Below are 16,191 nucleotides of genomic sequence, written 5' to 3'. Positions count from 1 at the left end.
ATCGGTCTATACTCTGCACAGAGGGGCCCTAGTCCTCTATAGTATATTGCACAGGGGTCTATGATATAACATCGGTCTATACTCTGCACAGAGGGGCCCCGGTCCTCTATAGTATATTGCACAGGGGTCTATGATATAACATCGGTCTATACTCTGCACAGAGGGGCCCTGGTCCTCTATAGTATATTGCAGGGGGGTCTATGATATAACATCGGTCTATACTCTGCACAGAGGGGCCCCGGTCCTCTATAGTATATTGCACGGAGATCTATGATATAACATCGGTCTATACTCTGCGCAGAGGGGCCCTGGTCCTCTATAGTATATTGCACGGTGGTCTATGACATAACATCGGTCTATACTCTGCACAGAGGGGCCCCGGTCCTCTATAGTATATTGCAGGGGGGTCTATGATATAACATCGGTCTATACTCTGCACAGAGGGGCCCTGGTCCTCTATAGTATATTGCACGGAGATCTATGATATAACATCGGTCTATACTCTGCACAGAGGGGCCCCGGTCCTCTATAGTATATTGCACGGGGTCTATGATATAACATCAGTCTATACCAGGGGTGTCCAAACTACGGCCCTCCAGTTGTTCAGGAACTACAATTCCCATCATGCCTAGTCATGTCTTTGAATGTCAGAGTTTTACAATGCCTCATGGGATGTGTAGTTCTGCAACAGCTGGAGGGCCGTAGTTTGGACACCCCTGGTCTATACTCTGCACAGAGTATAGACCAGTCCTCTATAGTATATTGCACGGAGATCTATGATATAACATCGGTCTATACTCTGCACAGAGGGGCCCCGGTCCTCTATAGTATATTGCACGGGGTCTATGATATAACATCAGTCTATACTCTGCACAGAGTATAGACCAGTCCTCTATAGTATATTGCACGGAGATCTATGATATAACATCGGTCTATACTCTGCACAGAGGGGCCCCGGTCCTCTATAGTATATTGCATGGGGGTCTATGATATAACATCGGTCTATACTCTGCACAGAGGGGCCCCGGTCCTCTATAGTATATTGCGCGGTGGTCTATGATATAACATCGGTCTATACTCTGCACAGAGGGGCCCCGGTCCTCTATAGTATATTGCGCGGTGGTCTATGATATAACATCGGTCTATACTCTGCACAGAGGGGCCCCGGTCCTCTATAATATATTGCAAGGGGGTCTATGATATAACATCGGTCTATACTCTGCGCAGAGGGGCCCTGGTCCTCTATAGTATATTGCACGGTGGTCTATGACATAACATCGGTCTATACTCTGCACAGAGGGGCCCCGGTCCTCTATAGTATATTGCAGGGGGGTCTATGATATAACATCGGTCTATACTCTGCGCAGAGGGGCCCTGGTCCTCTATAGTATATTGCACGGTGGTCTATGACATAACATCGGTCTATACTCTGCACAGAGGGGCCCTGGTCCTCTATAGTATATTGCACGGAGATCTATGATATAACATCGGTCTATACTCTGCACAGAGGGGCCCCGGTCCTCTATAGTATATTGCACGGGGTCTATGATATAACATCAGTCTATACTCTGCACAGAGTATAGACCAGTCCTCTATAGTATATTGCACGGAGATCTATGATATAACATCGGTCTATACTCTGCACAGAGGGGCCCCGGTCCTCTATAGTATATTGCGCGGTGGTCTATGATATAACATCGGTCTATACTCTGCACAGAGGGGCCCCGGTCCTCTATAATATATTGCAAGGGGGTCTATGATATAACATCGGTCTATACTCTGCACAGAGGGGCCCCGGTCCTCTATAATATATTGCAAGGGGGTCTATGATATAACATCGGTCTATACTCTGCGCAGAGGGCCCCTGGTCCTCTATAGTATATTGCACGGTGGTCTATGACATAACATCGGTCTATACTCTGCACAGAGGGGCCCCGGTCCTCTATAGTATATTGCAGGGGGGTCTATGATATAACATCGGTCTATACTCTGCACAGAGGGGCCCTGGTCCTCTATAGTATATTGCACGTAGATCTATGATATAACATCGGTCTATACTCTGCACAGAGGGGCCCCGGTCCTCTATAGTATATTGCACGGGGTCTATGATATAACATCAGTCTATACTCTGCACAGAGTATAGACCAGTCCTCTATAGTATATTGCACGGAGATCTATGATATAACATCGGTCTATACTCTGCACAGAGGGGCCACGGTCCTCTATAGTATATTGCACGGGGTCTATGATATAACATCAGTCTATACTCTGCACAGAGTATAGACCAGTCCTCTATAGTATATTGCACGGAGATCTATGATATAACATCGGTCTATACTCTGCACAGAGGGGCCCCGGTCCTCTATAGTATATTGCATGGGGGTCTATGATATAACATCGGTCTATACTCTGCACAGAGGGGCCCTGGTCCTCTATAGTATATTGCATGGGGGTCTATGATATAACATCGGTCTATACTCTGCACAGAGGGGCCCCGGTCCTCTATAGTATATTGCATGGGGGTCTATGATATAACATCGGTCTATACTCTGCACAGAGGGGCCCCGGTCCTCTATAGTATATTGCAGGGGGGTCTATGACATAACATCGGTCTATACTCTGCACAGAGGGGCCCCGGTCCTCTATAGTATATTGCGCGGTGGTCTATGATATAACATCGGTCTATACTCTGCACAGAGGGGCCCCGGTCCTCTATAATATATTGCAAGGGGGTCTATGATATAACATCGGTCTATACTCTGCACAGAGGGGCCCCGGTCCTCTATAGTATATTGCACGGAGATCTATGATATAACATCGGTCTATACTCTGCACAGAGGGGCCCCGGTCCTCTATAGTATATTGCACGGGGTCTATGATATAACATCAGTCTATACTCTGCACAGAGTATAGACCAGTCCTCTATAGTATATTGCACGGAGATCTATGATATAACATCGGTCTATACTCTGCACAGAGGGGCCCCGGTCCTCTATAGTATATTGCACGGGGTCTATGATATAACATCAGTCTATACTCTGCACAGAGTATAGACCAGTCCTCTATAGTATATTGCACGGAGATCTATGATATAACATCGGTCTATACTCTGCACAGAGGGGCCCCGGTCCTCTATAGTATATTGCATGGGGGTCTATGATATAACATCGGTCTATACTCTGCGCAGAGGGGCCCTGGTCCTCTATAGTATATTGCATGGGGGTCTATGATATAACATCGGTCTATACTCTGCACAGAGGGGCCCCGGTCCTCTATAGTATATTGCATGGGGGTCTATGATATAACATCGGTCTATACTCTGCACAGAGGGGCCCCGGTCCTCTATAGTATATTGCAGGGGGGTCTATGATATAACATCAGTCTATACTCTGCACAGAGTATAGACCAGTCCTCTATAGTATATTGCACGGAGATCTATGATATAACATCGGTCTATACTCTGCACAGAGGGGCCCCGGTCCTCTATAGTATATTGCATGGGGGTCTATGATATAACATCGGTCTATACTCTGCACAGAGGGGCCCCGGTCCTCTATAGTATATTGCGCGGTGGTCTATGATATAACATCGGTCTATACTCTGCACAGAGGGGCCCCGGTCCTCTATAATATATTGCAAGGGGGTCTATGATATAACATCGGTCTATACTCTGCACAGAGGGGCCCCGGTCCTCTATAGTATATTGCGCGGTGGTCTATACGCTGCAGACAGACATTATTATTACTCGGTGGCAGGTGTCACCCTGGGAGCTCTGTGTGTGCAGATCGCCCTGCAGGGGGCGGGGCTTTCTAAGAATAACTGTAAAGTGAACCCTTCTGCTCCAGATAAAGGCATGTGCAGGGCTCAGAGCAGCAGCCAATCACCATGTTAGGTGGGTATGACATCACAGCGACATGTTTCACACCTCTCCTGTCTGACCAATGGGGTGACCCCGGTCACTATAAAGGGGGAGATTTCGTGACAGTTAGACGGGTCACCCTGAAGTTTGCTCCGTCTCCATAGCAGGTAACGTGCAATGCTTAATCCTTTCCTTCCAGGGACCCCTCACCGCCCACGGACCCTCCCCCAACACCCCATTATTCCCAGACCCCCAAAGGCTGGGAATATCACCCTCAAATTTTCCTGTACCCCCCAATATCTATCCGGGGGGCTCCCATCCCCCAAGGACAGCCGCTGCAGAACCCTCACCCTAAAATACCCCCAAATCTGCAGCTTTACCCCCAACCTGCAAGTCAGCGCTGTGCAGGTCCCCTATATACCCTATATCCCAAGAATGGGCAATGTCTCCAGCCTGCAGAGCATTGCAGCCCTCTCTGCAGAGCATTCTGTCATTGCAGAATGCTTGTATTCATTGCTGCAGATCATCTCCACCTCTCCTTGTCTATTCGCCAGGCTCTGCAGAGCATCTCTCCCTGCCTGATCCATTCACCAGTCTCTGCAGAGCATCTCTCCCTGCCTGATCCATTTGCCAGCCTCTGCAGTAACATCTCTCCCTGCCCGGATCCATTCACCAGCCTCTGCAGAGCATCTCTCCCTTTCCTGGTCCATTCGCCAGCCTCTGCAGAACATCTTTCCCTGTCCCGGTCTATTCACCAGGCTCTGCAGAGCATCTCTCCTTGTCATCATTATAGCTCTATTCATGTGTAGGTGTAATAGACACAGAGCTGTACTTCTACATAATGGCATCAGTGGGATCTGCAGAGCATTTCACCAATCTCAGCACAGAATATCCCTTTCCTGATAACCTGTCATTGTGGCCAGGCAACAACCTGTGACCCCCGTGTGACCCCCCCTACCCACCTGTGACCTGGGGAGGAGGGCAAAGGACGGGGTGGGGTGGGGTGGGGAGGAGGGCAAAGGACGGGGTGGGGTGGGGTGGGGAGGAGGGCAAAGGACAGGGTGGGGGCCGCCTCCTATAACTCTCGCTCTACACTGTTACCACCATCGTCTACCCTTCACCTTCTCCCTCCTGTAACCCTCCTGGTCACCTTCTACCCCCTCTCTTACCTCAAGTCTACCCTCCCCCTCCCATAACCCCTAATGGGGTCACCTTCTACCCCTTCCGTTACCTCCAGTGTCTACCCTACCACCCCCCCCTCCCATAATCCCCACCGGGGGGTCACTTTGTATCCCCTCATCACCACAAAACATCTACCCTTCACCCCCCCCTTCTATAACCCCCCACTGGGGTCACCCTCTGCTCCCTTAGTTACTGTCAATATTTACCCTCCCCCTTCCATAACCCCCACTGGGGTCACTCTGTACTCCTTCTGTCACCACTGAAGTCTTCCCTCCACCCTCCTGTAACTTCCACTCTTCCACCACCAAACTTCACTCCTACCCCATTATAGCATGTAACCCGGGGAAAGGAGAGGATGGGGGCTTCCAATGTCTACTCTTCACCCTCCCCCATCACCACCGCCAATGTCACCCCTTCTCCTCTCTGTTTACTACCAGCAATGTGAATTCCCCCCCTCCCCCTCCCAGTCACATCACACTGCTGCCACCTGTCACCCTGGCTGGGGCTTCAACATTGTGCCATCTATAAATACCAAGAATGTGCTGCCACTGCACTCGCAGATTGTCACACCGCCACGCTACTACACCGGAGTCACGTACACACCCTCTGCACAGACCCTCCACACCCCCAGATCTTCCATACATACACCCTCTGCGCAGACCCTCCACACCCCCAGATCTTCCATACACCCCCAAATCTTCCATACATACACCCCCAGGTCCTCCACTCAGCAAGATCCACCATTCATGCACCTCGAGTTCCTCCACACCCCCAGATCCTCCATACATACACCCCAGAACCTCTAGACCCCCAGATCCTCCATACATACACCCCAGAACCTCTAGACCCCCAGATCCTCCATACATACACTCCTGAACCTCTAGACCCCCAGATCCTCCATACATACACCCCAGAACCTCTAGACCCCCAGATCCTCCATACATACACCCCAGAACCTCTAGACCCCCAGATCCTCCATACATACACCCCTGAACCTCTAGACCCCCAGAGCTTCCATACATACACTGTACACTCACATCCCTTTAGCAACATGATCCACCACAGACTCTTAGGGGTTAAACGCCTCATGTCCAGGTTGGCCAGGACTTTGGTGGCCAGGCGTCGGGAGACCTCCAGGACTACAGCAAGGAGGGGCACCTTTCGAGGTGGAGGTAATTCTGGAACCAATCTCCTTTGGCATCTCCGGCACGCAAACAGCCGTTTCCAGCATCTCACATAACATGAGTAGAAGACTTGAACAGCTGCTGGGCCTCCTGCGATGGGATATTTTTGACACATTGACTCTCCTGTAACCATAATACTCAGTCTGGCTGCAAGACGGAGAAATGTTATCTGAACTTAATAGTACAACTGGCCACAACCAACAACCAGTCCAACCGTCCCCGAAATATACACCTACCTCTCCTTCTAAACCAACGCTACCTCCTCTGGTCTTCATACCAACCAGCCTGAGATCTTCTACTACTAGCCCAACACTAACTCTTCTGGTCTTCATACCAACCAGCCTGAGGTCCTATACTACTAGCCCAACACTAACTCCTCTGGTCTTCATACCAACCAGCCTGAGATCTTCTACTACTAGCCCAACACTAACTCTTCTGGTCTTCATACCAACCAGCCTGAGGTCCTATACTACTAGCCCAACACTACCTCCTCTGGTCTTCATACCAACCAGCCTGAGATCTTCCACTACTAGCCCAACACTACCTCCTCTGGTCTTCATACCAACCAGCCTGAGGTCCTATACTACTAGCCTAACACTAACTCCTCTGGTCTTCATACCAACCAGCCTGAGGTCCTATACTACTAGCCCAACACTAACTCCTCTGGTCTTCATACCAACCAGCCTGAGGTCCTATACTACTAGCCTAACAGTAACTCTTCTGGTCTTCATACCAACCAGCCTGAGGTTCTCTACTACTAGCCCAACACTAACTCTTCTGGTCTTCATACCAACCAGCCTGAGGTCCTATACTACTAGCCTAACAGTAACTCTTCTGGTCTTCATACCAACCAGCCTGAGGTTCTCTACTACTAGCCTAACACTAACTCTTCTGGTCTTCATACCAACCAGCCTGAGGTCCTATACTACTAGCCTAACACTAACTCTTCTGGTCTTCATACCAACCAGCCTGAGGTCCTATACTACTAGCCTAACACTAACTCTTCTGGTCTTCATACCAACCAGCCTGAGGTTCTCTACTACTAGCCCAACACTAACTTTTCTGGTCCTCATACCTACCAGCCTGAGATCCTATACTACTAGCCTAACACTAACTCTTCTGGTCTTCATACCAACCAGCCTGAGGTTCTCTACTACTAGCCCAACACTAACTTTTCTGGTCCTCATACCTACCGGCCTGAGATCCTCTACTCCTAGCCCAACACAAACTATTCTGTCCCTAATACTTACCAGCCTGAGGCCCTCTACTCCTAGCCCAACACTAACTCTTCTGGTCCTCATACTTACCAGCCTGAGGCCCTCTACTCCTAGCCCAACACTAACTCTTCTGGTCCTCATTTACATCATTAACCTTTTCTCTCTTCCAGGTCTAGCCCAATCTCTCATCATGCCTTTCGGAAACACCCACAATGCTTTCAAGCTGAACTTCTCCTGCGAGGAGGAATTCCCAGATCTCTCCAAGCACAACAACCATATGGCCAAGGCCCTGACACCTGACATCTACAAGAAGCTGAGAGATAAGTGTACTCCAAGTGGCTTCACCCTTGATGACATCATCCAGACCGGTGTGGACAACCCAGGTAGGTCTATAAGACAAATCTTTCCAAATTCTGTTCATAAGTCACTAGACTGGTAGCTGACATTGTGTTCTCAGATCTCTTGCGGTGGGACAGGTCCACCATTGCTATGTTGCCTTGAGAACTCTCCAGGTCCCATCATCTGCCTTTAAGAGTATGGTAGTGTTGTAAGGCAATGGCGAGTTCACTAAAATGCAAAGTAATTAGGAGTCCCACAAGACACACTATGACAGTTGGTCAGTTGTTAATGAAACACCGAACATTAACAAGACCTGTTATTATGGATTATTAATTTTCTATACACGTAATAAGCTCATGATGCTGCCCAATAGACAGTTCTAGAGACTTCCGAGGAGGAAAACGAGTAGATGTGTTGTGACAGGAAGACCAGAACGATCTCCGCCGCCAGGAGACTGAAAGGTTCCACTATTCGTACTTTGTGACTTTATCGTTAACAGTGACCCCACATGAAGGGACCCTGGGAGCCTAAACAAATCATTTTCTTAGGTTCTCCAGTTTTACCAATTATTTGGCATTTCATTTCATTTGTTAAATTTCAGCTGGAACTTGGTAGAACTCCGTTCCACCGCCTCTGGTTCCGGCCCTCTGCTCCCCGCTCACCACTATCACTCGTAAACACAAAAGTCCGGCTTCTGTGTTTAAAGGGGACAGCACATCTCCCAACGGCTCCCACAGATCTGGTCTCCTGAGTGGCTCCCACTGAGTGCAGGATGGGGACAAGGGAGATGGAGGTGCCCGGGGTGCAGTACAGATCCCAACACCCCCACTGGATGATCTCCCACAGAGTGAGAGAGGTGGAGCCAACTACAGTTTGCAGGGAGGTACTAAAACCAACTGGGTGCTTCAGCTTAAGACGGCAACTAAGGAAGGCATGTGGGAGATGGTGGAGCTTTTAAGGAAGTGGGGAGAACATGGGGGCGGTGGAGGGGAAAGAGGGGGGGGTTGCATGCAGAGGTGAGAGCTCAAGAGATGTGGATGGGGGATGCAGAGATAAGCAGCTGTGAAAGAAGGGTGAACTCTGCACTCTGTGTGTAGCGCACCCCTGAACTCTGCACTCTGTCTGTAGCGCACCCCTGAACTCTGCACTCTGTGTGTAGCGCACCCCTGAACTCTGCACTCTGTGTGTAGTGCACCCCCTGAACTCTGCACTCTGTGTGTAGTGCACCCCTGAACTCTGCACTCTGTGTGTAGTGCACCCCCTGAACTCTGCACTCTGTTTGTAGTGCACCCCTGAACTCTGCACTCTGTGTGTAGTGCACCCCTGAACTCTGCACTCTGTGTGTAGCGCACCCCTGAACTCTGCACTCTGTGTGTAGTGCACCCCTGAACTCTGCACTCTGTGTGTAGTGCACCCCTGAACTCTGCACTCTGTGTGTAGCGCACCCCTGAACTCTGCACTCTGTCTGTAGCGCACCCCTGAACTCTGCACTCTGTGTGTAGCGCACCCCTGAACTCTGCACTCTGTGTGTAGTGCACCCCTGAACTCTGCACTCTGTGTGTAGTGCACCCCTGAACTCTGCACTCTGTGTGTAGTGCACCCCCTGAACTCTGCACTCTGTTTGTAGTGCACCCCTGAACTCTGCACTCTGTGTGTAGTGCACCCCTGAACTCTGCACTCTGTGTGTAGCGCACCCCTGAACTCTGCACTCTGTGTGTAGTGCACCCCTGAACTCTGCACTCTGTGTGTAGTGCACCCCTGAACTCTGCACTCTGTGTGTAGCGCACCCCTGAACTCTGCACTCTGTGTGTAGTGCACCCCCTGAACTCTGCACTCTGTTTGTAGTGCACCCCTGAACTCTGCACTCTGTGTGTAGTGCACCCCTGAACTCTGCACTCTGTGTGTAGCGCACCCCTGAACTCTGCACTCTGTGTGTAGTGCACCCCTGAACTCTGCACTCTGTGTGTAGTGCACCCCTGAACTCTGCACTCTGTGTGTAGTGTACCCCTGAACTCTGCACTCTGTGTGTAGTGTACCCCTGAACTCTGCACTTTTTGTGTAGGCCCCCCTCCTGAACTCTGCACTCTGTGTGTAGCGCACCCCTGAACTCTGCACTCTGTGTATGCAGCGCAGCCCCGAACTCTGCACTCTTTGTGTAGGCCCCCCTCCTGAACTCTGCAACTAATGCACTCCTGGAATTTATTGCCCCTTTAAGTCCCTCTTACTATTAGTGAAATTTGACCACACCCACTATTTGATGCGATTTGGAGTGTGTGTATCTGTAGGGAGTGGGTCACGGTTGAGTTCCTGTACCTATTTTCTGAGGGAAAAAAAAGCCCTGGTTATATGTTTGTCGTTGACTGGCGCTGTGTGACATCATCTTGAGTATTGGAAATGATGGCCTTTTCCTCTGCAGGTCACCCTTACATCATGACTGTGGGCTGCGTCGCTGGTGACGAGGAATCCTATGAAGTCTTCAAGGATCTGCTTGACAAAGTCATTGAGGACCGTCACAATGGCTACAAACCCACCGACAAGCACAAGACCGACCTGAACTGGAACAACCTGAAGGTAGGTTTGTGTGAGTTGAAGGTCCATGGATGGGGACAGAGGGTGGCGTGAAGTGGGGTGATGCCATTTGTAGACTTGGAGTCTTCCATGTCCCAATGTTCACCTGTTGTGTTTGATCCCAGTAAAGTCTACTGATAGAGAGGTGTGCTCATCACCCACCCTTCTCTTTCCCGTGTCTGAGCCCAGTAAAGTCTACTGATAGAGAGGTGTGCTCATCACCCACCCTTCTCTTCCCCATGTCTGATCACAGTAAAGTCTACTGATAGAGAGGTGTGCTCATCACCCACCCTTCTATTTCCCATGTCTGATCACAGTAAAGTCTACTGATAGAGAGGTGTGCTCATCACCCACCCTTCCCCTCTCCATGTCTGATCCCAGTAAAGTCTACTGATAGAGTGGTGTGCTCATCACCCACCCTTCTCTTTCCCATGTCTGATCCCAGTAAAGTCTACTGATAGAGAGGTTTGCTCATCACTCACCCTTCTCTTCCCCATGTCTGATCCCAGTAAAGTCTACTGATAGGTGTGCTCATCACCCACCCTTCCCCTCTCCATGTCTGATCCCAGTAAAGTCTACTGATAGGTGTGCTCATCACTCACCCTTCTCTTCCCCATGTCTGATCCCAGTAAAGTCTACTGATAGGTGTGCTCATCACCCACCCTTCTCTTTCCCATGTCTGAGCCCAGTAAAGTCTACTGATAGAGAGGTGTGCTCATCACCCACCCTTCCCCTCTCCATGTCTGATCGCAGTAAAGTCTACTGATAGGTGTGCTCATCACCCACCCTTCCCCTCTCCATGTCTGATCCCAGTAAAGTCTACTGATAGGTGTGCTCATCACTCACCCTTCTCTTCCCCATGTCTGAACCCAGTAAAGTCTACTGATAGAGAGGTGTGCTCATCACTCACCCTTCTCTTCCCCATGTCTGATCCCAGTAAAGTCTACTGATAGAGAGGTGTGCTCATCACTCACCCTTCTCTTCCCCATGTCTGATCCCAGAAAAGTCTACTGATAGGTGTGCTCATCACTCACCCTTCCCTCCCCCATGTCTGAGCCCAGTAAAGTCTACTAATAGAGAGGTGTGCTCATCACTCACCTTTCCCCTCTCCATGTCTGATCCCAGTAAAGTCTACTGATAGGTATTGGTGGGCTTACCTTCTGAAGACCCTCACAGAAGCGTTTGAGTAGGGGGAAGGGTGAGTGATGAGCACACAGCTCTATCAGTAGACTTTACTGGGATCAGACATGGGGAAGAGAAGGGTGAGAGATGAGCACCACTCACCCTTCTCTTCCCCATGTCTGATCCCAGTAAAGTCTACTGATAGAGCGGTGTGCTCATCACTCACCCTTCCCCCTACTCAGTCACTTTTTTGGGTGGTATTTTTGGCCAATCCCATGGCCTTCCACTAGTTTCTGGATGCCCCCCCCCCCCCCAGTTGGAGGCCCTTCACTGACTCGTACTGTGATAAAACCCTGTTGCATAGATATGCACGCATAGTATTGCCGCGGCTCGTCTGGTTTTGGTTCTCGGGATCTGTTTTATTGTCCAAAAATCTCCCCTTTGTTGGGAATTGGTGAGACGTGGAAGGGGACTGTTAATTTGCAATTTGCTCTGTGCAGGGTGGAGATGACCTGGACCCAAACTACGTTCTGAGCAGCCGTGTCAGGACTGGCCGCAGCATCAAGGGATACACCCTCCCCCCACACTGCAGCCGCGGTGAGCGCCGCGCCATTGAGAGTTTGTCCATCAAAGGTAAGGAGCTTCTGGAAAGTTCTGGTGACACCTACTGACGGCGGGGCGCGGGGAGCTGAGAGGGCGGCAGACTTCCATATTTAATGATCTACTGATGGAATCTGAGTGTGTAGAATCACTTCCAGAAGGCGATGTTGGGTAACATGGCCTCCCACAAGAGGTGCTCCAACTTCTGATATATTGTGCAGGCAGAACATCTGATCCACATCGGGGTAACCATAGAGAATACATACATGTCCTATACATACTACTGTGAGTCCTATATACCACCACCTTATTATACAAGTCCTATGCAGGTGGGGGCAGAAGACCATATCTGAGCCATCAGGGTAACTGTACTGCGTAGGGATTACATACAAGTCCTATACATGCCACTATCGTCCTATATATCATCACCTGTATTATATATACAATACATCTTTTCTATCTATCTATATATATATATATATATATATATATATCTCTTTTCTGCTTGTCCAGCTCTCAGCAGTCTGACTGGAGAGTTCAAGGGAAAGTACTACCCCCTGAAGGACATGACTGACGCCGAGCAGCAGCAGCTGATTGATGACCACTTCCTCTTTGACAAGCCTGTGTCTCCTCTTCTGCTGGCCGCCGGTATGGCCCGTGACTGGCCCGATGCCCGTGGTATCTGGTAAGTGGCACTAGGGGGAGGGGGGTCTTTCATTTTTCATAGTGTCTATGATGTGATATAGATGGGGGTCAGGTACAGGAATAGACCACAGGCCTCCTCTGTAGAGCCTCTATGATGTGATATAGATGGGGGTCAGGTACAGGAATAGACCACAGGCCTCCTCTGTAGAGCCTCTATGATGTGATATAGATGGTGGTCAAGTATAGGAATACACCTCGGACCTCCTCTGTAAAGTTTCTATATGTGAATTAGATGGGGGTCCGGTATAGTAATACACCTCAGGCCTCCTCTGTAGAGTCTCTATGATGTGATATAGATGGGGGTCAGGTACAGGAATACACCTCAGGCCTCCTCTGTAGAGTCTCTATGGTGTGATATAGATGGGGGTCCGGTATAGTAATACACCTCAGGCCTCCTCTGTAGAGTCTCTATGCTGTGATATAGATGGGGGTCCGGTATAGTAATACACCTCAGGCCTCTTCTGTAGAGTCTCTATGCTGTGATATAGATGAGGGTCAGGTATAGTAATACACCTCACACCTCTTCTGTAGAGTCTCTATGGTGTGATATAGATGGGGGGTCAGGTATAGTAATACACCTCAGGCCTCCTCTGTAGAGTCTCTGGTGTGATATAGATGGGGGTCAGGTATAGTAATACACCTCAGGCCTCCTCTGTAGAGTCTCTGGTGTGATATAGATGGGGGTCAGGTATAGTAATACACCTCGGACCTCCTCTGTAGAGTCTCTATGCTGTGATATAGATGGGGGGTCAGGTATAGTAATACACCTCAGGCCTCCTCTGTAGAGTCTCTGGTGTGATATAGATGGGGGTCCGGTATAGTAATACACCTCAGGCCTCCTCTGTAGAGTCCCTATGGTGTGATATAGATGAGGGTCAGGTATAGTAATACACCTCAGGCCTCCTCTGTAGAGTCCCGATGGTGTGATATAGATGGGGGTCAGGTATAGTAATACACCTCGGACCTCCTCTGTAGAGTCCCTATGGTGTGATATAGATGAGGGTCAGGTATAGTAATACACCTCTGTAGAGTCCCTATGGTGCTATGTTTGTACCAGCTCATGTCACTTTGACTTATCATCTTCTTTCTCCAGGCACAACGACAACAAGTCCTTCCTTGTGTGGGTAAATGAAGAGGACCACCTGAGAGTCATCTCCATGGAGAAGGGAGGCAACATGAAGACTGTGTTCAAACGCTTCTGTGAGGGTCTTCAGAAGGTAAGCCCACCAATACACGTCCCCTTCTATATCATCCAGGAGCTCCTCATATCACCTGATCTGATCTTTATCAACAATCACGGTAGTTCTCATATACAATATACCCATCAGACCCGGCAAAGGTCTCCATGGAGAAAGGGAAACACATTTGGATATCAGGATCCCCTCATAAGAGACAAATGTTACCCCAGACTAGATGGATTCTGGAGGTCACCACTACCCCGGGAAATAATCCAAGCATCAATAGGCGGTGGGACGCGAGTAATATATCTGCCAGTCCCGGCAGCAATACACGTGGGTTCTGCACAAAGGCAAACAAATGTCTGGAGAGTTTTTGTTTTCCTAAAAGTGCACCAGATTTGTTTTTTGTTCTGACATAGAGTTCCATGTCCTCTCTGTAGACTTGACTATCTGGTTGGTCTTATGAGTTTGCAGTAAGGGGTGCCATCATTGTCATGATATACCTTGTCCCTCATCTTCTCTGTTCCATCACCTGATGTGGTCCCATGTGTGTTCTGTGCAGATTGAGGAGATCTTCAAGACTGCAGGACATCCCTTCAGCTGGAGCGAGCATCTTGGTTACATCCTTACTTGCCCATCCAACTTGGGCACAGGTCTGAGAGGTGGTGTCCATGTCAAGCTTCCCAACCTCAGCAAACACCCCAAATTCGAGGAGATCCTGACCAGACTGCGTCTGCAGAAGAGAGGCACTGGTAAGTACATTTATTGTCGGTTTGTATCCACTCCAGTAACCCCAGTCTCTCTTGTATAGTTACATAGTAGGTGAGGTTGAAAAAAAGATACAAGGCCCATCACAAGTCCAACCTATCAAAGATAAAACCTAAGTAAAGAACATGGCGGTTCTTCCAAAATAAATTGGGCCAGCAAAAAACAAGCAGCAGCAAGGAGCTGAAATCCCAGGGTGGAAGGGGTCCTTATGTCAGATAGTCAATCTATATAAGACTTGCTGGATGCCATCTGTGGATATGAGACTATAACCGGGGTGTAATTAGTGTCATTATAACTGGAAGGTAACCCTGGTGAACATCAAGCAAATGTCCTCCATCTGAAGCCATGAGAAGAACGTTACTTGTAGGTCAGGGATTCCGTCCAGTCCACTTACACGTGTGTCTTCTTCCTCCGCAGGTGGTGTGGACACAGCTGCTGTTGGTGGCACCTTTGATATCTCCAATGCTGACAGATTGGGCTTCTCTGAGGTCGAACAGGTCCAGATGGTGGTTGATGGTGTGAAGCTGATGATTGAGATGGAGAAGAAGCTTGAGAAGGGACAGCCCATCGATGACTTGGTGCCAGCCCAGAAGTAAAGGGCTTTTTAGAGACAGAGCTTAACAACTCCCCTCTCGTAAAGGACACCGGAGAGAGGGGGGCATGGAGACCCCAGGAACACCACTAGAGGTTGCAAGAAAATCGTCTTCAGGGGGGATGACAGTAGAGATGGGGGAAGAGAGAGCGCGATGGGAGGGGGCAGAGAGGCTGGCGGCACCAGAGTCATCAGCGGCCTTTATTCCCATCTCTCTCTGCGTGGCGGGTGGACTCAGAGGTGGCTTTTTGTACAGTTGTCATGTATTTATTACACATATTCCCAGGTTTCCCTCCCTCTTCCCCCATGTGTTCTGTGTCCCTTCTGTGATCAGATGAAGACAATAAAGACACAATTTGGCCTCTATATCATCTCTGTCCCTCACTTTGATGTGTATGTGATCAGTATGTGTGCCGTGAGATCTGTGAATGGATGGCTGATGACCTCTTCAGATCTGGTCCAGGAAAACGCAATGTCTCTTCCTTCCAGCAAAGCCACCAAAGATGGTCCTGCTGTAGATAATGCCGTCCAGTGGTGAAAATCTCGCCATACAATTGTTTCAGCATACATGAAAAGAGCAAATCACTGGGCAGAGAGAAGCTGCTGGGTGGAAATAGTCCCTTGAGGAGACCCCAACTCCACATGGCTGACATATCTCTCTACAAGTCCTTCCCAGAACCTGATCAGCTGAGGTCTCATCCGTATTATGGGATGTATTTGTGGCTACATATTATGGCGTGGCTCCGATGTGGCTTCACTATGCCGTCCTCTGATTGGAGTTGGGTTGAATAAAGACACACGTCCATTGGGTTCATCCAAAATACAACATTAATTAAAAACTTTCCATCCTCAGAAGAGTAAACCAAAAGCTGACCCA

At 49.3% G+C, this 16,191-nt stretch overlaps 1 protein-coding gene across 1 annotated transcript; it reads left to right on the top strand.

Annotated features, from left to right (window-relative positions):
- Positions 1–3,884: 3,884 nt before the first annotated feature.
- Positions 3,885–15,680, top strand: LOC143941172 (creatine kinase M-type). The gene is made up of 8 exons (XM_077463198.1): positions 3,885–4,026; positions 7,613–7,825; positions 10,198–10,352; positions 11,972–12,104; positions 12,585–12,756; positions 13,870–13,993; positions 14,517–14,706; positions 15,140–15,680. The coding sequence occupies exons 2-8, from the start codon at positions 7,633–7,635 to the stop codon at positions 15,316–15,318; spliced, it is 1,146 nt and encodes a 381-aa protein (XP_077319324.1). The 5' UTR covers positions 3,885–4,026; positions 7,613–7,632; the 3' UTR covers positions 15,319–15,680.
- Positions 15,681–16,191: the final 511 nt, after the last annotated feature.

Source organism: Lithobates pipiens, unplaced genomic scaffold (genome assembly GCF_037356315.1).
Source record: "Lithobates pipiens isolate NorthernLeopardFrog02 unplaced genomic scaffold, aLitPip1_a1.2 Scaffold_3, whole genome shotgun sequence".
Taxonomy (NCBI): domain Eukaryota; kingdom Metazoa; phylum Chordata; class Amphibia; order Anura; family Ranidae; genus Lithobates; species Lithobates pipiens.
The sequence above is the reverse complement of the archived record's forward strand: the minus strand, read 5'-3'. Positions and strand labels throughout refer to the sequence as shown.

Coding starts and splice junctions, on each gene's coding strand:
- LOC143941172 (XM_077463198.1), top strand. CDS start 7,633: ATGCCTTTCGGAAACACCCACAATGCTTTCAAGCTGAACTTCTCCTGC. Junction 12,105..12,584: donor TGAGAGTTTGTCCATCAAAG/GTAAGGAGCTTC, acceptor CTGCTTGTCCAG/CTCTCAGCAGTCTGACTGGA. Junction 13,994..14,516: donor TCTGTGAGGGTCTTCAGAAG/GTAAGCCCACCA, acceptor TGTTCTGTGCAG/ATTGAGGAGATCTTCAAGAC.